Below are 26,856 nucleotides of genomic sequence, written 5' to 3'. Positions count from 1 at the left end.
TTGTCAATTATAGAAGTTAGAAGTGACACCAACATGTCTGAAAAATGAATTTCAGTTTCAGGATAAGTGTGCAAAACACATTTTGTTTATTTATAAAACTGAATGACTGTATACAGATTATTACATAATGGTTATGTGAAAATCTTACACTGTTATCAACACAAAACAATTACTGAATGTACACTATAATTGATGAAATTCAGATAAAATCAGGCAAATGATGTGGCACACATGATGCAAGTATGTGACAATGAACATTATGGTCTTGTAGATAAGGTAAAAGAAGAAAAAACAATCACATGCAAACTGTTCTGAAAGTCTTCCTGTGATCCATTTACTGGGACATGAACAAGAAAAAAGGAAAGCGTAGATGAACATTTAAAAAGTGCATTCGGGTGCATAATACTGAAAAACACTTGAAAAGGTTAGAGTCACATACAACTTTAAAATGTGATTATACTCTTCCAATACGTTCACTGCTAGCCAGATTTAAGCGCCTGCTCAGTAATCTGCTTGACAAAATCTCCAAATTGATGATCTTATCACCCGAAAACTAAACATCATCATTACAAAAATAGTCCTCTACTGGTACTGTACATTTATCATAGCACTGTCCATTGTTGACCTCAATGCAAATAGAAATAATGTCCACAAGTGCTCTGCAAACAAACTCCTGTTATCTTTAAAAAAAAAAAGGATGGATTGTTGCCATCAGCAGCGACTGTCCACAGGGTCCAGAGAGAAGACGGTGCCCTCCAGGGTCAATCCCATATTGAACCCCTCCTTCAATGAAAGAGAAAACAAAAGAACAGTTCAGTGACAAACTGTTTTCTACATCCAGCTGAATCCATAGTAGTGAAGAATTACTTTATAGGATGGAGTAACACTTCATGCTAACACTTTACTTTACACATTGTTTATTTTTTGTTGTCATTGGAGGACATTTGTAAACAAATTATATACACCGTAGCTTCAAATCATGTGGGGTTATTCAATGTTCATTACACCTTCATGAAGGTTGTAGAAACATTCATAACATTTATAGAGCAAAAAAACAGTGTATCGAGCTCATCAAGTAAAGGACTTATATAGCCCGAAACGGTATTGGTGATTCGTCCACTGCCAAGGTACATTGAAATCATGTACATTTGTAATTTTAGCAAACAAACCCTTAAAGGTGCAATCTGTAATTGGTACATCAATGTTTGGACTTTTAAATTGTACTGTATAGCCATTGATTCCTGAAGAATATAACTTATAAATGCTTCATGAGCAGAACCTAACATATTAGCTTGTTTTACAACATTGTTTTTTTGCACCCCACATGCCTTTAGAATGGATGCTTGTTGTTATGTGCTTTATCTTCCCCGACTGGGGAGGATATTTTGCAGAGCGCCTATGCTAGTTGCAACATGGATGGAAGAAAACATAAAGGAAAAACTGAATTCAGTTTTTTGGAGCTCTGCCCAAGCAAGGTATTTGATTGATTTGACGTGTCACTCATTTCAAACGGATTTCCACCCCTTTGTAGCTGCTTTCTGCAAAGGATTTCCCCAGGCTTTCCAAACTAAAGGAAAGCCTGGTCTCAAGGAGGCTACATTTCTCCAGCCCCATCCCTCAGCTGTTTACCAACAAGTGGATGGGAGCCCACTTTGTTTTTAAATGAATTACAGATTGCATCTTTAAGTAAAGTGTTAGAATGGTAACGTCTGATGCCTGGCAGGGAGTCTATTCAAATGACCTCTCTTTGTCCAAACACTATGTCCTCTATGTCCAAACACCAAACACTGAACATCCACAAGTACGTGACCAGTTTGTATGGTTTAGGCAGGACGGTACAAAACATACAAATACAACACAAACAGAGGCCTTTTCACAAAGAAAAAAGACATAATAACAATTTGATAAGATGAGGTGCCACAGAATGAGAATAAGCAGAGCTATAGATCGAGAGAGTTGGTCCATTATGGTCTTAACCAAAAGCCTCCGAAGATAATTAAGTCAGAACAAAAGCAATGTAATGTCAACCATTGCAGCCATTTTAGGACCGCCTGTCTATGGAATATTCATTATCTTAACTCTCTGGCATTAGAATTAGAGCTAAAATCCTACTGTAATACCCATCATGAATGAAATGATGTACTGTAAATTGGCAAGATGGAGATATAAGTTAGATATAAAAGTTGGCCAAACTCTCTATATACATAACTCTAATGTGATGTAGATAAATACCAAAGCACCCAGAGGCATACATAGAGGTCAAAGTTCACAAACCATCGTTGACGCTGCCCAGTGGAAAGAGAGAGAAAGAACCAGATTACCCTACTTTCTGTGTGCTAGGGTAGTACATTATTAAATACAAGAGTCATTTGTTATCATCATCCTGAGAGATGATATAGTACATACAGTCAGAGGCCACGCCCCTGTGGGGGAAAACACAGCGTCTCACTGCTTCAGAGAGCCAAAATGTAAGACTGGTTAAATCTACAAAATCTCTCAATTTGCACCAATCCAATATCACTTTAGGTTACCACGGTTAAGAGGACTCTCTATGAGTGTCTATAAAAATGATGTTGTGTTTTCCCTCGCCAAGGCGCAGCCCCGAATTCCCAACTGTATATAACTACTGATGCAAGACAAACAAGATCTTATCTACTGGAATAATTGCACGTTGATGCATATTTGATTAACAGAGTTGCTTCACATAATGACTAATTAGCATACTTAATTCAGAGGTAATGTTGTCACTGATATTAATGTCTGAAGACACAGTGATTGACAACATGATATGATATGACTAATAGGTCCCATAGAACTGTGAATGACATCCTAGGGAGCATGCATTACAGATGTGTCGTTGTTATCGCTCCAGGGGTGACAGTAGATTTGATTAGATATTTGTGAACACGTTTGTCTAATACTTGACTATGCCTGCGTTGGTGCCTAGTTGGTGCCACCGCTCTGAAACAAGATGACCATTTTCTTCACTGCTCCAATCTCCATCTCTCATAGCAATCCATTGAAATGTCAGTAGTTGGTGTTATACATTTATTATCAATGCGTATAGCATGCAATAGGTTGTCTATCAATTTAGGCCATACCGGCTTACTTTCACCCCTGCAGAGCTTGGAGACTACTGTTGTTTGTACAGGGAATGTACAGGGAATGTACGCACCTGCATTTCATCTAGTTTAGATTGGATGTCTGGAGGAAAATCTGATCCATTGCAGATGAACGGGTCAAATGGTTCTGCCCCAAATAGATCTGTTCCTAATGGAGGGAGAGATGGAATAATGTATTTGATACCATTCCTCATTCCATTCAATGCATTACAATGAGCCTGTCCAATTTCTACCTTCACCAGCCTCCCCTGGTGTGGGTGTGCCGATATAGTCGGCAGTGAGTAAAAATAGGTGCAGGTCAATCAATCAACCAATCAATCAACCAATTAATCAATTAATCAATCAATCAATCAATCAATCATCATCCATCATCAGTATTACAGTTCTATCATAGAGACAGCACATATGATTAGAGTATTCACCTCTCTCTTTATTAAGGGCAACAGGTGTCGAAGAAGGAAGAGGGGAAGATCCATTCATGACAGGTTTTCCTGCCGCAGGTGAGAATGGAACCATGTCAAACGCATCAGTGGGTGGAGCTCTAGATTGGAGGCTTCCCGTCTGAGGGACAACAGCAAAAAAGACAGAGAGATAAAAATCCAGACAAGGACAAAATCAGATAGACAAAGGGAAGGATTAAAGGAGGAAATGTGAGAAAAGAAAGGGACAGATAGTTATTTACTCGGGGGCGAGGTATGCCGCCTTCATTCTGCAGCCTGGGATGGGCTGGTTTGGTGGGCGGAGGGGTTAGTAGACCAGCAGAGACACTGGAGTCTGGAGAGCTCATAGGGGTTAGAGTGACAGAGGAGATCTCAAGACAGGACAGAGGTGTCAGGTTGCCACACCAGAACATTGATGAGGGCCTCTTCAACATGTAGGCCTCGTTAGTGGAGTTTAAGTGCAGAAGCTGAGGAGATATAAGCCGGAAAATAAGTAGTAGTGCATTATATTACAGTGTTGTAACACCATTTACCTGATATTTACAGTGTTTTGTGACAGTTGGTGCTTTCTGTACAATATTTTCACATATAACAATTGTTTTCTACATGGCACACAATCAGAATTTGGGTAGTAACAGTTCAGCTCGGACATGTATCATATTGAAATTATAGGTAAGGCCATACAAACTTGATTAATTGTTTAATGGATGCCCCGCTTCATCAGTGTTGTATTTTAGGAAAGACAGAAGTTATTTCATCATTAGGCTACAATTAAATATGCTTTATAGGTTTCAGGTCAAACATGGCCAATGTTTAAATAGCAACATTTCCATTAAAGCCACAGTCATTTTCCCAGTCATTTCAAATGATGTATACTGTGTAGGCCTACCCCTGAAATTTTTCATCACAATACCATATGACTTATAAATAGCATAACAAGGTAATTACAACTCTCTCATCGTTCCATAACCAAAACACTAATGACTGAAGCTAAGATCTCACCTAGGGACCCCAAATTCATTAATGTTAATGTATTTAATAATCAAACTGAAATGTAGCATAATATTTCTCATACTTTTCATGTTTATCCATCTAAGATGGGTATTCTTACACTCTGATACTGATACTTTTTATTAATTAATTTTTTTGCTCGCTCGCCTCACTTTTCTGAAAATGAAATCTGTTAAACAATTCATAAAGTTTCCATGGCCTAGATATAAAATATTGCCACTGATGCCTAAGAGAAAGGAGCTTTGAGGAAAGCAGATTTTAAGAACCAGTACCAGACAGACATGGTTCAGAAGAAGCAGAGAGTAGGTTTGGTTGCATTAATCACTGATTCTCTTATGTACCGGTGAATCTGTTATCTGTTCCTCCAGATCTTGAAGTTGCTGTTTCAACTTGGAGTTTTCAGTTTCCAGCTCTTGAATCTAAAATGAATAAACACAAGTCAATATCGTACTTGAACACTAAGAATAAAAATAAGGCTTTTCTCATAACCATACTCTTTTCTGCAGACTTCCAATCTGTTTCCTTGTCTCCATGTCTTTGCCTCCAGACTCCAGGAACTTCTTGTACGCCAAATCAAATGCTTGACCAATGGTGACAGTGATCTCCTCTGCCTGCAGCCCAGTGCATCACATGAAACAGGACCCACTTCATTAAACTGCAGATAAGGGAAAACTGCACTATATGCCATTCAACAAATGCTATCAAAACATAAAAATGCCAAGAGGCCATTCACATGATAAGCAGCATGCACTGCACTCAACGCAAGGTACAGTGCAGCTTGCACCCAGAGTTCTACTAATTTGAACTCTGGATGGCACTCTGTGCTCCCTTAAACGTCTGCAGCAAGTGGCGCTACATAGGAAACAGCTGATAGGAAAACACAGCTGTCTTCTCCATTAAAAACAAAGGTTCATCCGGCGCAGTGCCGTTCTCGTGCTAAAAGACTTCATCACTCACGCATCTTTACTTACACATTTTTCACTGTCAAACACATAACAGAGGTGTTTCTTTGTCTCTGGCTCTGTGCAGATGAAGGTGAATATCCTCTTGTCTGTTTTGTCATCAGCACAGAAGGATATCCTATGCAGCTGACAATTGTGCTGTATGTCCTAAAATGAACGAAATGTAATTGGCTTCATCTAATGCTACCTGTAAAGAGATAACACACTTGAAGAGCTCCCCACATAGGGGTTATCATGCTTCTCTCCGCTAATGATAAAAAGACTCTGAGCTAAGTTTACTACAAGGATTATGTCGTTGTATAATCTTCATAATATGTGCAGTTCAGAGCCTTTTAGTCATTGGTGAAATGTATTATATTATAATAACATTTCTTATAGCTATTAAATAGGTTTAAGATATAATTTCTGGACTGTTAGTCCTTGAATCCAGAGCTCCATCTATGAATTTGAGAGTGGTCACATTCCCCCAGCTACATGCCTCAACCGTATACCAAAACAGGTCTGCTTTACCTAAGGTATGTGGCCTTTTCTCAACATTAATTTAGAGGTCTGAATACATCTGACAAAGTTTGATTTTGGGGTGAAGTATGCTGGTAATATCTTTGACATAATGGGCAGCACAATGGACTCACTTTAGTCTTGGGGTCTAATAGTTTCACTCCGTAGATGGATATCTGCAGCTCAACCTTGGGTGTTTTGTGTCCCTCAGATTTCTTGATATGCCTTTGAAACTGCAGGGTTGAAACACATGAACACAAATAATTACATAAAACAGTATTGACTGTTCGAAGGGCAGGGTTCTCTTTGTTCTCTTTCTAGTAGGTCATGGTCCCACCTGGTGCAACTTTGTTATCCAACATGATGATCAAATCACTATTCAATCACAGTGCAGTGCATCTGCACCTGGTATCGGCTGCATTCTAACCCTAACCCTTTGACCTCGTCCTCCAGAGAGAGACCCATCTGGGTCATGGCACCACTATAAGCCAACTGAACCTGAATATACCACTCACAAAACCTTATACAATACTATTAGAACAAAAGGACATCCTTATGCTCTGGGGGCAACATTTGGGCTTACAAGTCTCCAGACAAGCCATCATGCAAGTGTGGTTTCAAACCACCTCCACAACACTAGTGTTTTTACTCTTTCATAATAACATATCTCAAGTTTGGGGGTGATTGATACAATTTTGTATTGATCTTGGGTCTGATCATACCTTCAGCTTTCTCACAGCAAGTCTTACGACATCTGTGCCTTTTGGTTGGTCAACCTCTGTCACTCCAAGGAACTGTGAATGAAAACATTCAGTTTACATAGGCATGATATATTATATCTAGTCCCTTTACTTTATCATACAGCTTCATCATGCTCTATAATGGTGTCTATGGATGTAATGGTTGAATGGTTGGATGCACTCTGGATGCTACACATAATTTACATAACCACTAATGCTAACATGGCTAATCTAATGCTATGAAATATAAGGTAATATGACACATCTTCAGAATGTGCTTCAGGAAATGTCTACATATATGATTATGTTCTCTTGATTTGGGTGCAATGACAGGTTGAAATTATTCCCAATGACTTATTTTGAGAATCACTGTGGTCCCCTGTGGCTCAGTTGGTAGAGCATGATGCGAACAACGCTTAGATTGTGGGTTCGATTCCCGCTGGGACCATATATACAGAAAAATGTATGTACTCACTGCAATGTAAGTCACTTTGGATAAAAGTGTCAGCTAATGTGGCATATATACTTATTCAGTTGACTAACCAGTAGATGGTGCTATTTACTTATCTATGCCCTCAAGGCAGATGGATGTTGTTCTAGAGAAGGGCTGGGTCGATAGCCATCAGGTAATGTGTTTACAATACTGTAGCAGACTAGAGAATATTAGGTGTTATCAGACAATATAAGGGATGGATAAACTGTTGACAGCAGTCTTACAGTAGGGTTCTATGCCTACCTTTGCACTGTATGCTATGTGATTCTTGGCCAAAGCCTCGGGGATCAGCATGGTTGGTTTATCTTTAAGAAAAGAGAGATGAAGGCAGGGTCAAACAATGCGTCAAAGTATTTTTGTGATACAGCAGTGGGGAAAAAGTTACTTTTTTCAATTTCAAAACAAATTACATTTTTATTATTGCAGTTTCAATGAATACGTATTTTGAGTGCAAAAATTGCCCTTTCAAAGGCAAATGTATTTTTGAATCAAACTTGAAAATTGCAACCTTGTAATTCTTACTTCTTTCACCTTCTTTAACCTCTTTCACAACTTCTTACCAACTCTGTCTAGCTGCTGAATCATGTCAAGCTCAAACGTTCACATGGTCCTGACTCATAAGGGGAAGTGAAGTTGCTAAAGTATGAGGTTAAACCTTTTTTTTCTTACTAATTTATGTTGACTGAGAACATATTTGATTGCCGCAACAACCTGGGGAAGAGTTACAGGGAAGAATGGAAGAAAAGCTATAGAGTACAGCATTGAGTGATTTCTGCTGGTATGAGACGTCAAATAGCCATGTGTAGATTTGCATTGACATGGTAGCAATTTAGTTCTAGAAATCCGTAATCCTGTAGCATCCACTGGCGCAATACATGAGCCATTCAGAAAAGCAACAATTGAATTCCAGCCTGTAAACTAATTTACAATTTAGTAATAAGTATTTTTTGTGTGATAAGTGATCTTTTAATTGTTATAGTCAAAGTTTCAAATATTTTTTGTCAGGTCCTTTTCTCTGGCCAACATGTTCATAAAACTATCATAATATTTTCCAATTCTCTTCAAGAAGATGAAAATGTAATAATTCTCATTAGATCCTTTTCTTCTCATTACAGGCTGCACAATGGTAATCAAACACATCCTCCAAATTAGGCAGCATAAAGTTCATCATTACTACCCAGCTCATTACTGTATTTTCGACAATGTTGTCTACAATTGATTTACGAGACTATTCAAAGTCCAATGTACTCACCAGGCTAGATGGTGGACGTTAGGAAAAGGTCTCTGACCTGCTAGAGATTTATGGCTAATTACTGTCTAGTTGTTTTTTGTGCTGCTGATGGGAGTCAGAAAAAAAAACAAAAAAACAAACAACCTCAATACCCAGGGAGCATCTGCAGCCTTCTCAAGCTAGTTTTGTAAACACAGTGTTAGTAAAAATCAAACAGTTGTGATGTGTATAAGAGTAAGGTAGTGTACGTCTTTGATGATGTGTTTTCTGTGGTTCTGTTCTGTTCTTCTTCAAAAGGCATCATCTTACGGAATTTAAAACAGTATTTCAGGGTCTAGATAATTAGGTGGAGGTGCAAGGGAACATGCCTCTACGCATTGGAATAAGGTCAGTTCTGCTTTTTACAACATCGTGACTGCCATGACTGGTGTTGTGTAACCTCCCACAGGATCTGTGTCAGAAGCCAATTTAAAATGATTAAAAGGACACACAACATGATCTGTAACCATATCCATTTTAAGCGTTAGCATTTGACGAATATCCTGCTGTGTTAAGTTCTGATAGCAAAGGTTACTGCTCCCCATGTGCTCCAGCCTGTCTCCACTGCACAAGAATACAGGGATTATGGAAAGGTCAGACAGAGAATAGAGGTTGTTATTCCACATAGAGGGAGACATCAGTCGGATCATAGGTCACAGTTCACTGTTTACAGGTCATTGCTGTAAGTCATAGAGCGTGATTATGTGTACTACTACGTATTACTTTGCTTGTTACACTATACCAACAATAGGCCTAGTAATTACACAACATTACAAGCAATTCGCAAATAGAATCATCTTTCTCTTCCCCTTTTACACACGCAATTGTACAACCGCACCATATTTGACATTGTGAAAGCACCTCTGTAGCTTTTTCCTCTGTCTCAGGGGGTAAAATAGGACTCCGTCTCATCAAGGTATTTAGGAGTCATATTAATCAGAAACAAGGAGTATATTTATTTTCTTTCTTTTTCTTTTTAAATCACTAATAGCTGCTTGAAGGCTCTGTGCTCACTCCTCACTCTCAGTGATCGTATAACTCTCGTATATCAGGTATTGATCGAGCAGCCACTGCTAATAAAGACTCTCCCAGAAGAGAACATATATTTTTCATTTACCCTGATTAAGCATGGTGGTAATGTATCTTTATATTTTACTATTGACAGGATCTCAAGACACTTCACAGTCTCTGCATCTGATTTCCCCCATGGGCAACCATTTCTGATGATCTCCAGAGAAATACATTGAAGACGTTACAAGATAGATTTGAAATGCTTCACAGTGATCTATGGTATTATTGATTTCCAGTGGAAGCAGGCCCTAGTATCATAAAAGCAGCTAAAACTTTCTGTTTTCTATTCCTAATGAGATACAGTATATAATGACATTCTGAAAGGAATTTGACATTAGGGCATGGTAAACAAAATCATGACAATTTATGACAAGGCACTTATGCAGTGTCTGTATATTATCAATAGTTTATTGTCGTACAATCAGGGGTGTCAAAGATATGGCACATTAGGCCCGCTGTGATTGGTGCAAAAAACAAAAAAAAACAACAACAAAAAAACATAGAAGATAGCAATTAGGTTCTATCAGAAAGCATTGCTTGCATAATGTCTCAAACTATTTTTGGAAGTTATACTTTAAAAACTCACCGTTTGTAAACTTCCTTTACTATGAATTCATATGTAACCAAGTCTATCCCTGTGAAAACTCACATCCAGAACAATGCCACTCAAGTCACTGCAGCACACTGAGCTAACTGGTGGAACAAGAAGATATCTTGTCACTCAGTGGCTGACTGTCTGGCTCTTAGACCCTACGGAGCGTGACATCACTGCACAATAGCCAGCTCTCACTGACTTTAAGTCTAAAATCTTCTTCACAAAGTAACCCTCATGAGAGAGCTTCAGGAGACCCTCTGGTGGCACTGGAGCTAATGTCAACATTTGGGAAGAACCTCTGTCATGCTGATGGCAGTGACCTCCCCATGCAACAAATGGCAGATCCAGTCACTGCATTAGCCTCTCAGCTACAGAAAACCCCCAAAAGACAAAATGGTGAGAAACCTCATTATCTCCATTAGCTGCAATTGCAGTAGAGCGAGGGGTCTGGGCATGTTGAGAGTAGGTGTCACATCTGCTGAGCCTAAAAAAAATCCCACTCAGCACCTCTATGAAATATTCAAGCCCACCACCTACTGCTGCATGCGTCTGCTAACTGAGATAAACTCAGGCAGAAGTTGTGTGTGAAGTAAGATGGCGGAGCCCAGAGGCCCCCCAGCGTAACCAACTGTCATTAATAAAACATCAGGCACTCTGGGAGATGCACCTTACCCACTGACAGATGTAACCAGCCATGCCAACCTCATTTACAGCTCCAAGATAGCGGTGAGAGGAGTGGAAATTAGTAGTGTAGTCAACAGGAATGGAATTAACGCATGGAAGCAGCCCGCAAGTAAGAAAAACTGCCCTTATAGAGTAAATGCAAAAATAATACACATATTCTATACACAAATCACAAATGTCTGTTTCTATCATTTCTCTTCTTGAAGCCAAAATGAGCATGAGTGCAAATGCATTTTAACATGCAAATAGTAGGTTACTTCTACAACATAACATCTGTACATACTGTAACATCTGTAGTGGTCAATGGCATTCCATTAGCCAGTAAAAGAAAAATAACAATTTGCCCTCCAGATTGAAGAGGACTACAGACAAATTATTGAGGCGTGTTCAGTAGGAGGATTGACTAGAAATAATGAAAGGAGAGGGAGAAAAATGATATCTTAACCGTATAATGTTGTCAGCCATTCTACAGTGGTACAATGAAGGTGTCATTTACTCAGTGAGAAATCAGTCACAACAGTCAAGTACTGTATAGGCAAGAGAGGGAAGAGGCAATTGATTTCTTCCCTTCTCTAGCACTGTGATTGCCTGTGGCACTTATTTGTATGGAAGGTTTTGCTTACGATGACTGTGATGTATAGTTGATTCATATACTTTAGACAAATGTACTTATTGTTAGTCGCTCTGGATGAGAGCGTCTGCTAAATTACTAAAATGTAAATATAATATGAGCCGAAGAAGGCAGATATGTATGAAATTGAGCTCCTACCTTTCCTCCTGTTAAAAGCTCGGTTCATACTGGAAGTAGCTAAGGTGGGACTGAGGATCTGCAGTGGTTCAGCCTAGAGAAAGAACAATAAAACAAGGGCTTTCAACGACTAGATGACTGTGGGTTAGAGAAGAGAGACATCAATCTGTATTGGTTTGGTTCTGCTAAATGGTGCAGTGAATGGTAGCTATGCGAAGCCAAATGAGTGAAGACAGGACGTAGATTGAGGTGTGTTGGGTGGAGGGATTCATGGGAAATAGGGTATGGAAACAGAGTAGACAATAGAGGAGTGTTGTGACCTTAACCTGTTTCGCATGAATGGACGACACACACACACACACACACACACACACACACACACACACACACACACACACGCACACACGCACACACACGCACACACACACACACACACACACACACACACGCACACACACACACTGTGAAAACTAATATTTCTCAATATATTTATTTGAGCATTCCTCCAAGCTTATCTGGATCAATTCAAACCATGCTAAGCTTTTACGAGCACTTCACTTTCAACAGAAACAAAAGTGCAGCCATGCCTTAATCCTTGAAAAACAATACCCCTTTTTTAACCCTTGGAATTACAGTAGACAAGCACAGCCTTGTGACAGTCTTGTGTTTGTGAATACAGCCCATTCGATTTCTAACCCTTGGTCAGTGAACCAACCTCCAAACTAGAACTAATAAGGGTGAGGGTAATAGCCACATTCAGACAGTGGAAAAGAAGCATTTATAAAATCCAGTGCATGACTGGATTTTGAACTCCCCTCCTGCCCCCCCCTGCTTGTCAAGACTGTCACATTGAAAGAGCTTATGATTGAGTTATTCGCAATATAATGCCACATTCTTGACATTCTGTGGCATTCATTAACATTTCAGTGCTAACACAACAGTGCTTTTGCAGACCTGCAATAGGAAAACAACATACTTTTTCTACTTCTTCTTACACAGACACAAGTGTCACAGTATAGGAAAGCAAGGCTGCAATGAACCTCAGAATTTGGCCCTATTATCGTCATGACGAGAGGTCTGACAGTTAACTTTTACCAGTAATGTGCTTCATACAGTATTAATATATGTTATACTTATGTCTAAGTGTAAGCAGCTTTGGTCTGGTAGGGTCTTGATCTCATAGTCTGAGAAGATGAATTTAGGTCACCAACATTGTAACAAAGATACAGTACATCTCACAATCTTGTTCCCAGACACTTCCGCCCAATATGCTTGGATGCATCAAACTTGGCCTTCGCTTACCCAATACAAAGATCGGTAAAAACTCCAGAAGTTTGTAAGTGTTGATGCCAATAGCACTACAAGAGAAGGCTTCACGCAGCAATGTTTGTTATGCTTTCAATTGATGAGACTCTTGGTCAGGTGCTGGTTAAGAGAGCATAACAGAGCAGAGGCACATTAGTGAATTGTTCATTATGTTTTTCCGCAGCCTTTAAACACCAATTCAGTAAGCCTAATTAGGACTGATAGAAGTAATGAGGAAATGTAACCAAATGAAATGACTTTTTTGGCATTATTTCAGCAGATAATACAACCTAAATGAAATAACAACAACAAACACATTTAATTGAACAGGTGCTGTTGTGGTGCATTTCTGACTAGAGCAGAGGGGGAGAGAGGGAGAGAGGAGTAGGCGGCTGTGAGTTACCATACAGCCACGCAAGAATATATATATATATATAAAAAATAAAAAACACAGCTCTGTTGCAGCAACCCTGAGCCTGGCCCGGCCTAAGCCCGGCCTAAGCCCGTTAGGTTCGGGCTGAAATTTAAAACTCTATTGCACCATTCAGATATGTTCTTGCCATGAAAAACAGATACCATAAAGGGTTATAAAAAGTAAAAAAAATATAAAAATTAAAAAAGAAAGTATATAATACAAATATCCGCTGAGAGTTTCAATTTGTCTATATCAATTTTTGAAGTAAGGGGTTGTAGAAAAATGTATAAACCATCATTACATGTACATTACAATCGGTCTAACAGCACAAGACATGAACTGACAACCCTACTTAAATCCATTACTATCAACTTCCAGCATCGAAGGTATGATTATCCACACCCTCAAAACATTTAAGAGAAATGTCTCCAATACCAACGCAGTCTTTCCATTTCAATTATGGTTTCATCAAAAAATAAAGGCTTAAAGTGCCACAAATTGACTATAATGGAAATGCAATTACATTCCACTAGATACCCTGTAACACCACAGACATTTAAATTGAAAATACAGAAGACATGAAGCCATTTAAAGTTAAGAGAAAAAAGGAAGGGTAGAGCAAAAACTTTGACTTTTCAGGAACCAATCTTATTTGGATTGTTATTTCATTATAGGGACATCGATCTTGACGCTGCAGAGGGAATTTAAATGGTGGTGCTTCTTTTAGAGATTTTTTCTCTCTCTTCAAATTAACATAGGGACCAGGGTGAGCGTGGCTGTCACTATGCTGTGGTCTTTGCTTGTCAGCCTGTTCCTGCTGCCTTTCATCTCCATGGTGATACAACATGACAGCCAATGACACTATGGCCCTTTCTCAATTCTTTCTCTAAATTCATCGCGTCCTCTCCTCCCGTCTTCCACTCGCGTCCGCCTCAAAATGTCACAGGGAAACGAGGAGAGGAATCAAGGAGAGTAAATGAGGAAACGAGGATTAAAGGCATCGTGGTCGTAAGAATTGAGATGTCTTCGTCAGCTCCCACGTCACGTCACCGCCCCTTCCACCAGGATTCGCGCGGCACAAATTGGGATGCAAAGGTGTTTATGATTATAAGCCTATATAAGAATACCGGTTGGCTGTTATGTTTGCAATACATCCTCCTAACTTTTGAGTAAGATTATTTACTCAAGCATGTAGAAACTGTAGGAGACTGAAATGTTAACCATATCATTTCTCAGTTTCCGACTCGATAAGCCCTATTGTTTGGACATACTGTATGCCTAGTACTCCAATACGATTCCCACCTCCTCACATGTGTTAGATTGAGCTGTAGTCTAAACATTGTGGACATTTTGACATTGTTTAATGAATGCTGTAAAATAAAGGGGGAAAAGAGAAGTTTGAAATGGTGTGAGTGATGTGTAATGTGTAATGTGTAATGCATATTGTACATGGGTGGCTATTGAAACAAAATAATCAGGATTCAAAACATTGGATTCCACAACATCGATCATTGAAATCCGCTATGCACGGCTCTATCTTGCACATTTAGCAGAGCATTTTATAAGGGAACATTTTGACCTCATGACATAATAAAATAGCAATTTGTCCACAGATAGTGAATGAGTATTGTAATTTCCCCACTCAACCGAATGCAAAATATCACTTTTTTGGATTAAAAAAACATTTTTAAAAAGTTTAAAAATTCTTGCACGTTTACTCTGTTGTTATTATTGTAATAACTCCTAGAATGTGTTTTGTTGTAGGAATTGTTGACATGTTGTGTAGGCCTATGTGCCATATGTTTTAGCCTACTCTTTCGATTAACCCTGTGTGGACCGTTATGTGGACAGACACACATTTGTGTTGTGTCTTTCCAAAGTCCCGCCTGGTCAAAAGGGAGTGTGGATGTTGACAATTGCTTCGCTCTTAAATATGGCGACCGCTCCCCAGTTTCCGGGTCACGGAGGAATTGAGGACGGAGGAATCGAGGAGAGGACAGATGTTCTGACTACTGAGAATGGCTCATATGTTTCCTTCCCCTGCCGTCCTACCACTGCAGCAAGGTTGGGTCAGGATTTGGAGTGAGCTGTGTGGAGCTCGCTGTTCAGAGTCAATGTTTGTTGAAGGCATGAGAAGCAATCAATACCATTAAGAAGATAGAAATGGTGGACTAATACATGTTTAATGCTATTCAATATCATTCAACGTGGGACCGACATGATGTGTGAATGTATACAGATTTTCTGTCATTTGTCATCAACAACAGTATAGGGAGCAACGTTCTGATAATGTGGAGTGGGCAGCACAAATGGCCATTATAAAGAGTGCTCATGACAAATAGCATCAGTGTCTGCCAGCAAGCATGTTAAATATATCCAGAGTATCTAGTCCTGCTAGGAAACACTAAAGCACAGTTCATTTCATTCATCATAATTGCATATGGCTTTGTTGAATAGATTACTCAATTCTAAGTGGCTATGGTTGTGCGTTATTTTTCGATAAATGCATGGTTCAAAAAGGTAATGAACAGCTTTGAAATGTCAATGCACAGTGGGGACCTTGCTGGCAACAAATTTACCGGCAATTTAGGCAACATACAGTAGGCCTAGCGGTTTATATTACAGCCCTGATTACCTGATGTTTACCCATGAATGACATGGATGAAGTGTATTCGCATGATAATGGCCTAAGCATTACTTAGGTAAAGGAGGGAGTTCCAAAAGCTCGGGACCGACAGTCTCAAGATTTTCTGGTCTGTCTAAATCTACATTCATATACAACCTGACAATAGAAGAATTTGCCAACCTGCCATTCATATTGCTCTGCTAAATCTGCTTTGCGGGCGTTACTGGAAGCAATCGCTTGTTGAGTTTCAATTTCAAACTTCTCTGGCGCTAGCACACTCTGGAGATGATAACGCTGAGGAGACTAGTACTCACAGCGTTGAGCGCATCAGAAAAGACTAGAGGACCAATGCAGACATGAGGTCAAAAGTCCTTATCATTTTCATACCAGTCAGTCAGTCAGTCCATGGACCAAATGCACTCAGAGTAAGTCACTTGAGCAGCAATAACCTAGAAGAGGTTCAATTTCTATGAAACACTTTGCTTCAAGTTCCGAGGTTAAATGGTTTTTTTTGTTCTCCTTCTTGAGTGAGGTTGCACTCCAGTTCTTGTAATGATGTCCGCAGGGTGGTAAAAGCCCATCAGTATGCAGGTGTTTTCTGCAGACCTGGCTGTGCCTTTAGGCCCTGCCACTTTATTGTCGAGTTGTGTAAAGTTAATGAAGGGTCACACTGACATGACAAACCCATAGGCACTGTATCAAGCTATTTATGAACTACACCTGCCCCTCTCAAAGTCCAGTACAATGCAAAGAAAAAGAGAGATTTTAAGCCCACTTGATTCATTGTTGTGTGTGTGTGTGTGTGTGTGTGTGTGTGTGTGTGTGTGTGTGTGTGTGTGTGTGTGTGTGTGTGTGTGTGTGTGTGTGTGTGTGTGTGTAAAACGACAAGACAAAGCACTCTACAATAATGAAGCAGGTCTATAAATCTCACTGAGTGATTCCCACTACCCGTTTAAGGCTTAAACCCTTTTTAATAATTTCACTCTAATCTACATGGCTGTTTTTGCATGATAAGGACTTTTATCCATGAAACGCAAGCACTGTCCAATACACTTTTAATGTGACCATATTTTCCTGTCAGACATTGACTTCTGAGGAGTGGTTCTCTCAGAGGCATACAAACCCTCAAGGACAAAGACAGACTTTTGTACCACTTACTGACAGTGGATATAGAGAAGGTGCAATGATAAGGAAGACAAAAATAACTAGACTTTTTCTTGATTAAATGCTCAGGGAAAAACATGTTGACTATGAAGGTGGGTGTGCCTTATTGAATGCAATTGTGTAATTGGGACCCACTCAAGGCTCTCACTTACCTAATTGCACCCGGCCTCTCATCAGTTCCCTCTCTTCTGTGGAGAGGAGGACAAAGAAGATATTGATTATCAACGTCATTATGATTAGGAAGCATTTTCTCAGAGCAAGTAACCCTAACATATCAAAGGAGATTTAAAAATAAAACTATAATTGAAAAATAGGCCATGTAGCATTCGTGTGCCATATTTGGAGCAGATTATAAAGCATAGAATATAAAGCCCCCCTGCCATGCATTGTCATATTGTTTCCATAAACAGTGCTGAATCAGTGATGCCATTTTCTCCATCTCTCCCCAAGGCACCCATGAAATCCCACTTTTTGTTGTTCCTGGAACATTTTCATTCTATTAGATATGTGTGCACACATTGCCTCAGCAACCTGCCACCCCATAATAAAGTCAAATGGACACCTGATAATAAAGCAGAAAATGACTTTTCTCCTCATTAACATTCAACCTATGAAGTGATCTGAAGTTGAGAATTTGCTGAGTGTGTTTTCACCAGTATGCATCCATGAGACCACTGTAATAAGATCAACTTCTCCCCATGTTGGAAAAATGCAAGTGAGCAAAAAATATGGACCTAACTGTATCATAAATTCAATTATGTAAATGAATGAGATGTGTGGTTGGATCGTCTTGTATTTTGAAGATGTCATGTGCCGGTATGAAATAATCTTCGTGAGAGAACTCTTCAGAGAGAGTTCAGAGATAGAGAGAGCGAGAGGGTGGTGGTGGTGGGGGGGGGGGTTAGAGAGACAGAGAGTAGATCTCACTAAAACGTCTACTACTGGATTTCATATCGGTTTATGACAGCCTGAACAGTTCTTTGTTTCATGACGAGATACAGAAAGAACGCAGAGTACAGGAGAGCATTGCACAATCCCCTTCTCGTGACATATCCCTCATTTAGCATATGTGTGTTGTACAGCAAGATATATTTTTCATGGTAGTATGCATTTTTCACGTCTCCCTGTAATGCTTATAATAGACAGGATGCTTTACGGCAGTGAGGAAATGATTTGTGTGGCCATTCCATCAATCAGGCAGTGATGCAGGTTTACAGGGTCACACCGGAACTTGGTGAGAGAGAAATGACTGCAATCCATCTTTACTTGACCTTTGTATGGATTTTTCAGTACTATTGTACATTCAAGGACTAAAAGCCATCAATTGTAGTATTGTATTGTACAGTATGTTATTACTAAGATTGTTTATATGTAAGAGTACAGTATGTTTAGACTGCTTGATATTGACGAAGGTCATTCTGTGAATTATGGCATGGAGGTTCATTAGCACAACTAATGTGATTAGTTCTGTAATTCCTTATTATTCCTTATTACTTATTTAATGGACATGTCTAGTGGGAACTACTATACCATGCTTGGGGCATTAACTTTCTGTCCTGTTGTAGGGTGGCGCAAGTTTGCTGAAGTGTTATGAGAAGTGAACACACGTGAACTTGCATCTTTCAAATTTGAAGTACAACAAAAGAGGTTGTTGCACTTTGCTGCCTTTCTAAAACAGGCAGACCAGCACAAAGGACATTGGAGATCTGCTTCACCCTTCGATTCTCCAATTGAGACACCCCCATTTGGACTCCGTATGGGAGTGATACACTACTCTGTGCATGGATTTGAATGGGCAGACCCAGTAAGGGGTAAGGCAAGTGTTTCCTGTTCTCCCCCCAAAGCAGTGTACTGTCTAGGAGAGATAAGACAGAGCCAAGCCCCGATGGAACACCCTGTGGCCAGTCCAACCTCATGGGGAACCCCCAGTAACCCACCCATCCAGCCCCTCTTCCCACAACTTCAATACACTTGTATGTTACAGTAAACATAATTTGACTAACAATGTCTTAATCAATTGTCAACACCCTCCAACCGCCAACAGATTCTGCAAATAAAACGTACTGCTCCCTACTACTCTGCAATGATTGAATGACCTAGTTACAGCATATCAACCTGCATTATCGCAACATGGAAGCCCTTGGAAGGGGTGTACACTTACACGTACAAGAAAAATTATACATTGACAAGTGTAAGCTGTTCAAAAATAGATTTGAGGTAATGTCAGAAAAGAGAGACCTATATTCTACTGTCAAGTTATGTTAATAAAAAACATGCTCACAACACAGTGAGGGAAAAACACACCGTAATGCTTTGCATTTTTTCTTCCTTCTTGTTTACAATATGTAGTATAACCAACGCGTTCCAAAGAAAGGACAGGGTTATACTGTGTGGTTATACTACTGTAGCATTAAACTGTTATGGATGTTTGTGTAACAGAAGCTCTTGCAGTGGGACATATTTTATTCCAAATGTAATAAACATTCTACTATGACCGGATTCAACATGGTCAAATCACATCACAGAGGTGTGATCTCTGTGAACTTTAAGTGGGAACATGCATCCTTAGGATCTAAGAAATTCAAGATAAGGCTCTTGAGGAAAGTGTAGACCAATATTTAGCTCAATGTTTTAACACACAATAGGCATGCCTTTTTTGTTTATCATAAACACTCACTGTATGATAAATGAACCTGTGAAGCTACAGCCTATCTTGATGCGTCCATAATACGGCCATAGTAGGCCACTTTGTCTTGTCCACCCACAATGCACTTTCATAACACATTTACCAAATGGCTGACAGCTTTATTATTCTGTTCATATCACTGTAATGCAGTTCCTGCCAAATATTGATAACTCATAAACTCACCACTCGGTTCCGTGAGAGAAAAATACAAACCGTTCAAAAGCGGAGAAACCCCTATTGGCCTGCTTAGATTGTGATATGCAACAATGCCTCATGATTCAGATGTATTGTAGTGCACATTTACAGTCAAGCAGCAGGAATTCAGAAAAACCCTAATGGGCACAGGGGAGGGGGGGAGGGGGGGGGGGCAGCAACATCTGTCTTCTAATGGGTGCCAAAGCCCAAACATAGGGGAACATGCCCTATTCCAACCCCTGCTATCTAGCTCTTGCACAAAGACCAAGCTCAACTAAGCCCATTACCCCTACAATTACACAGCAGATTCCACACACAAAGCTACCATGGGTCTAGACAATCAGGCATTCCACATACCCAACAATGCCATAGAGCCCCAGGGATTCCATAGTAGAGTGGGTTGAGAGGAGAGGAAAACATTAGCCTTCAAAGTGTTCTGAATTGAATGTGGAACATACATCATACAAAGCAAATGCCATACACCAGCATGTTTACTCTATATCTATACTATGCTGTTGACAACTGGATATGCCATTAGATGGCACAGTGGATCATTTGTTTGGTGGGTACTTCATGGACAAACAACAGCAAATACAAAGTGATGAGTAACTAAGAATCTACTATGATATTGTATAAATCATTGGAAAAATGTCTAAACCAATATCCCACTGTTAGCCATTGATGTTAAACATTAATTGAATCAAAGCATACAAGCAGAACATGACAAGAAAGTGTTTTTGTGCTTGTTCAAAATCATCACTAATAGAGCCATGACAATAAGGTATTGAGAAAGAATATCTGTCTTGTAAAAATCTGATGGAAGTCCTATTTCTGCACACTCCCCGGAAACGACTTCCTGTTTCTCCAAGACAGGAAATTGTGTAATGTGTGCACTCCCTCTGTCCTAAATACACTATGCATTGTAGTAGCTGAGATTACATACTGTACTATGTCTGGTGTATCGCCTAATGGCCTGTTTTTATCAGCAGAATAATTGATAATTCATTGATACAATAAAGCACTATGGATGAATATCTAGACCTGCCCAGTTTCGTGTGACATTGACAAGCAAGGCTATTGTTGTGTGTCCTCAGTCCCCTACAGTGGAGGTAGTGGTGGACTCCACCCAATAGTGCAAAGAAAAAAGAAAAAGGAAAGAAGTGGGGATGAAGGTGTGGGAGATATACATTTCTCACCAAAAATGGATATACACACTCCAGACATCAGACTAGGAACCCTCCTGGTTCACCTTACTCCTCAGGAGACAAGAACCCCACTGAAGCGATCCAAGATCAGCTTAAAAAATCAGCTTTACCTAGCAAAACCCTTCTATTTTGAGTATTTTCAATTTGAGAGGAAAATCTTTTCACTCTGGTCAGCTTCCCCAATCTTCAACATTCCTAAGTCTCCACATGCTTCAAAGAGAAGTTTCCCCTGTGCCCTGGTCTTGGATCAGTGCTCCCTGCTGGGATCCTCACCTTTCGGGCTAGAAACCATATCTGGGCCCAGAGAGAAAGCACTGAGAGCAACTTCATACAGTACATATACACTGCTTTTCAGAAATACATTGCTATCGCTCCCTTATTATTATTTTTTATTTATAGCACTACTATATGGTCACATGCTCCACTTTATTGCACAAATTCCCTACTTTTTCCTGAGCCCCAGATGTCTTCAGTGGTGCTGTGTCATCCATCTTGCGGCCCATCCCTCCATCAGAGGTACCTGGGCTCTTTTATCTTTAGCATCTGATGCAGCAGAAGGCCATGACGTATCGAAGAATGACTAGGCATTCATTATGATACTGAAAAAACACTCGTATGCGGATGTTGTCAAATCAAAGTAGGGCACAGGATTTCCAGGGCTTAGTCTGAAAGAGTAAGGTAGCGCATGCTACAATTACTGCAGAATTGTATGTTTAGACCAGTGACTTGGCTTAGACCAGTGACTTGGCTTAGACCAGTGACTTGACTTCATTTTAGAAGAACATCATGCTTTCTCATATGAAATATGTACATCTACATAACTGTAAATGTGTCCCAACTGTGAAAATTCAAGAGGGATTACAATATGATTCACTAAAGAACTACATTAATGGGAAAACAACATCCAATCATTTTCATATGCATGGTTGGTGACAGCAAGCACTGGAAAACTCACTACATTTTCCCACAGGATGATGAATGTGGGGCAACAGAAGTAGGGAACTTGTTCAATGTGTAATTGCTATAGAGAAGTTGTGCTTGTTTAACCAGCATTAAAGACAATGACTTGGGGATACAGAGACAAAGAGCTGATGCCAACACCAGTACCTGTGTTCCTGTGGTCAAAGCTAGAGCTATGTAGGCTACATTCAGAGGCTAAACGTAGCTGCTATGTTTACATATCAATTGTACAGTTGATGTATTCAGAATTTCATATGATATAATTTGTATAGAGTATAGCCATAGTATATCTTATGAATACATGTCTAATCTCATTGACCTTGAAATCCTTGGTTTAAAGCCGGGGTTGTTGAAATGGCACATCCCACCACTCTGAGAAAACCTGAAAAGTTTAGATTTACTGCTTGATTATGGTTTGAAGTTTCAGCAGCACAGTGATGGACTGTACTGTTCGTTGTTCACACACTTCCTCTCGGAGAGATGCAGGAGAGCCAGAGATAGAGATAGACTGGACAGGTAGCATCTAAGGCTATACCTACCCTAGCAACGTCGCCATGACAATACATTCAGTACGACATTCATTTTCTTTGCTGCCACATAAAACTGCGAGAGAGTAGATGTATGAATTAACAGTTTTCAAAACCCTCCAGCAGTCTCCATTATAAATTAGGCTGAAGCCATTTGAAACATTTTTTAATTAGATATTGCCATTCAACAAGTCAATTCATATCAAATGAAAATGAAAAACTGGCTATAATTCTGTACTGGTCATTTAAAAAAAAATAAAAAAAAATCTATAAAGCTTTCCAATCAAGTGGAAAACAGAGATGAATACAAGCATATCATTTACTAGTGACAACCCGCCCTATGGACGGTAAAAAAAACAACTAAAAAAACATTGGAGTCAGGCAATCTTATATGTTATACCCTACAGTACCAATAACAATGGCACTGTTACTAAGTGGGAAAGCAAACAGTGGCAGTGGTTATGAATAACCCTCCCAAGATGTCATGTCATTCTAAGAAATCTTACAAAAGTGTATAGCCCTCAGTGCTTTTTTTCACAGAAGGCATCAAGTCACATTGGGATCAACTTCATTGAGCCAGAAACAATGCCGTCTCTGCCATTGGAATTACTCGGAATAATAGGAATTGTCTTTTTGGGTAGAACTACAAGTGAGAACTACAACAATACCACAAGTGGACACTAGGTTTTTGCCAGACGGCTTGGTCAAGGCTTGTAGAGTAGGTAGCGAACTAATGCTAATTGCTAACTTTTCTCTGACGTTAGCTATCAGTTTAACGAGAAAATTACCATGCGGCCAAAACATCACTTGTTAGCTTGTATGACATCCATTGGGGTAGTGTTTTTACGGTGTTGGCATGTTAGATATGTATTTTAGTTTTAGCCAATCAGATCACATATTTCTCCAAACCCGTTTTATAAGCATATATAAGTGTACTTTAATGTGAGAATCCAGATACAGTACATGAATGTAAAGTAAACACATACTCACACATATATACATACTGTACCTACAAACATACGTACATACATACATACATACATACATACAATCTTAATCAGAACTCTGAAAACTAATGCTATGTACTGTGGGGCTAAAAAAAACTGCTTAGTCAAACAAGCATTTAATATAGGTCCTCTCACACCGCCCTGGACACTATTGAGCATCTTATCATTCATTTCAGGACGAGACTCTCGCCAGTCGATATGCCCTCCTAATTGGCCTAAGCATCTTAATTAGAACATAGATTCACCCATAATGAATTTCAGTTCATGAACTCACACTTAATCAGGCTGATCTCTCAAACAAGAAAACTAAAACCATAGCAGCCTGTGAGAGCAAAGAACAATTCTTAGCGATGCAGCTTCTTCTACTCAGGAGAGGTAATGTTAAGAGAGGCCTGTCCACTATTCTGCTATCCTCAGGACCTTTGAACAGCTCATTATAGGAAGTCCATCTGACTAAATGGACAAGCAGAATCGTTGGTACAGTACATCAAAGTAGAAAAACAAACAGATAATGTAGATTCATATATATATATAATATATATATAAGTTGCATATATATAAGTGCAGACCTTGTCACAGAGCTTGCTTGCTTAAAGCTTTCTCCTGCGTAAAAGTTCTTCTGACTGACTGTATGCTAGTCCTGTGAGGCAGAGCTGCACAATGCTCTTTATCTGAAAGGGTAGATACACCAGAATCATAACAGGGGGTGGGCCCTCAGTAAAAGGTCACTCCACCTCCAAGGACCAAATTGGAAAATGTCTGTTTGTACTGGAGAGGTGGAGATCTCAGTGGACGTACAATGTAATTGTATTGTATTTATTTTTTGCATGGTGCCTGAACAGCATTTCATTTCTCTGGCAAACCCTACCATCTCCAAACCCCTGGAATAATTGGTTTTAATGTGAATTGGGGTCAATTCCATTCAACTGAGAAATCAATTAAATTCGATTGCCTTCCTGTCGTGAAATTCAATGTCTAATTCAACCGTGTGGTATTTAAATGGAAGCGACTCAAGATTCAGTTCAGCAGTTGAGTCATGCCAAAGATGAAAGCAAGAAGCAACACAGAGGCAGTGAGTGTCATACTCAGCACAAGACAAAGCAGAAGACTGATTTCAAGTGACAGTGAGGGGCCGTAACTACTTACAGTAACTCGAGACACTTCGAGTGCAGGGAGTCGAAGCGTAGTGACACCAAATATAACAATACTATACAATTCTGCAGGGGGTATGCAATCAATTTGGTTGAATAATGTATATTTTTCTGCTTCAATCTGGTCCAACTTCAGTTTTGAAACCTTGTTATTTTAAGAGAAAACTTGCATTGACTCCATGCAAGCTATATCTCCTAATTCAAGATCGTGCCCAGAGCAGAACTTTTCAAGTGCCTACTCTGCCTCTGACGTTCAATAAGAAAGACAGACACGACAAGATTTCTATTGTTAGAATTCAGTGTAGGCACTTTGTGTGTTATTTAGGAAATGAAAAATTATTTTTGTGGGAAAAGAAATATCTTACACAAAACTGTCTCTGTTCTGTTGGTTGTGAAAGGGACAAGTTAAAATGTGAAACATAAATAAAATAACTACTATATGTGTATATAGTCTAACATGTTTATTTTTCTTGCAGTTGACATTGCGGTTACATACAGTACACATCAAAATAATATGTTTCTTTAACGGGTGTTAATCATTCAGGAAACATGTTGATCCAACACACTTATTGTGCCAGAGGTCTCAGGCTGACATAGAATGACACATGCTTTGCAAGTTAACTTTGCATCTTATACTGTACACAATTAAATACATGCACGCATGCACTCATACATATGCACACAGTGTGCATTTGCCGTGTGATTTCGCTAGCGAATGACCAGTGTAGCAGAGGTGATTTGGAATCACAATCTGGTAATGAGTCACGCTCTGGTAATGAGTAGCCCTACCTGAGACTTGTAAGCTCCAGTGTCGCTCTAAAACATACCAAGATATCTAACACCACAAGGGTGTCCTCTTTGTTTAAAGGTAGACGCTTAGATCATCCACATGAGAAGTCTCCGGTTCGAACCCTGGCAGCTACAGTGGCATCCAACAATGTACGGATCTCGGTGGAGGAGCAGGTTAAAGGGGGTGGATGTACTGTAGCAGAGGGGATTTGGAATCATGCTCACTTAATGAGTAGCCATGCCTGAGACTTGTAAGCTCAAATGTTGCTCTCACACAATGTGGAGGTCTTCGTGGTTTAATGGTAGACAATTGGTTCACCCACAAAAGAAGTCCCCAGTTCAAGCCCCCCTTCTGTTACACCAGCAAGGGCTGTGGACTTCAAACCTTGCTAAAAGACAAAAAATAACTAGAGCCAAAAAACTCTCCATTCAATGTTGTGGCCTAGGGGCTCTCATCATTTAAGACACAATGGGACCCTCATTTACAGATATCTCTCTCTCTCTCTCTCTCTCTCTCTCTCTCTCTCTCTCTCTCAATGCATCCAACATTTTTTCACCATGGCTGCTGCTCACAGTACAAGGCAGAGTAATGGTTTATTTGAACTATGATTGCCTACTAATGTGTTTTGGAAGAAATATTCAAATAATGGGGACCTCATTTGGTCAAATTTCCAGTCAGTGTTCTCCATACAGTAGGTTACACATTCTCAGCACTAGCCTAATAAAAGCAACAATATTTAATTAAAGACTACCGTTAAATTCAATCAAATGTAGGCATGCACAGTGATCTCCAAAGCATAGAGTATATGGCATTCTCTATCAGCAATGCTACAGTACCTCTGTGGCTGTAGCCTACCTCTACATCGACTGTAGCCTACCTCTAGAACGAGCTTTTTGGCTCCTGTATGCAGGCTATAGTCAATTTGATATTGCAAGAAATATTCACCCATAATAAACTTGCCTTCTTTTTCATAATGCGCTTGTAAAAAAAAAAGGGAGAAAAAAAAGAAAAAGAGGCTTAGAGTGTGCGTAAAAAGGAGGCTTTTCCACGCAATTTAAATTCCGGGGAATAGAATAAAGTGAATTAGATTTTGCCTACCCAGCGTCGGAAGCGTTGGCTTTCTTGTTGGCTGTAACGTATGTCTCCCTCTCCACTGAGTCCGATCCTTTTCCCTCTCACACACGTTCATCC

At 39.6% G+C, this 26,856-nt stretch overlaps 1 protein-coding gene across 6 annotated transcripts; it reads right to left on the bottom strand.

The window, feature by feature from the left end:
- Window positions 1–63: 63 nt before the first annotated feature.
- gulp1b (GULP PTB domain containing engulfment adaptor 1b) lies at window positions 64–26,856 on the bottom strand. Of its 6 annotated transcripts, none has more exons than XM_083685334.1 (12): window positions 26,764–26,856; window positions 17,297–17,332; window positions 11,656–11,728; window positions 7,510–7,571; window positions 6,756–6,827; window positions 6,168–6,266; window positions 5,545–5,682; window positions 5,068–5,184; window positions 4,915–4,992; window positions 3,545–3,683; window positions 3,176–3,270; window positions 64–783 (listed from the first exon to the last, which is right to left on the bottom strand). In XM_083685334.1, the coding sequence occupies exons 3-12, from the start codon at window positions 11,681–11,683 to the stop codon at window positions 712–714; spliced, it is 900 nt and encodes a 299-aa protein (XP_083541460.1). In that variant the 5' UTR covers window positions 11,684–11,728; window positions 17,297–17,332; window positions 26,764–26,856; the 3' UTR covers window positions 64–711. The 6 variants fall into 6 exon arrangements, with proteins under 6 accessions (XP_083541460.1, XP_083541461.1, XP_083541464.1 ...); XM_083685335.1 differs by having other exon boundaries at window positions 17,297–17,329; XM_083685338.1 differs by lacking the exon at window positions 5,068–5,184.

This window comes from Argentina silus (genome assembly GCF_951799395.1).
Source record: "Argentina silus genome assembly, chromosome: 14".
In the NCBI taxonomy this organism is placed as follows: domain Eukaryota; kingdom Metazoa; phylum Chordata; class Actinopteri; order Argentiniformes; family Argentinidae; genus Argentina; species Argentina silus.
The sequence above is the reverse complement of the archived record's forward strand: the minus strand, read 5'-3'. Positions and strand labels throughout refer to the sequence as shown.

Coding starts and splice junctions, on each gene's coding strand:
- gulp1b (XM_083685334.1), bottom strand. CDS start 11,683: ATGAACCGAGCTTTTAACAGGAGGAAAG. Junction 6,267..6,755: donor TTGCTGTGAGAAAGCTGAAG/GTATGATCAGAC, acceptor TCAACCCTGCAG/TTTCAAAGGCATATCAAGAA. Junction 3,271..3,544: donor TGCCCTTAATAAAGAGAGAG/GTGAATACTCTA, acceptor TCCCTCCATTAG/GAACAGATCTATTTGGGGCA.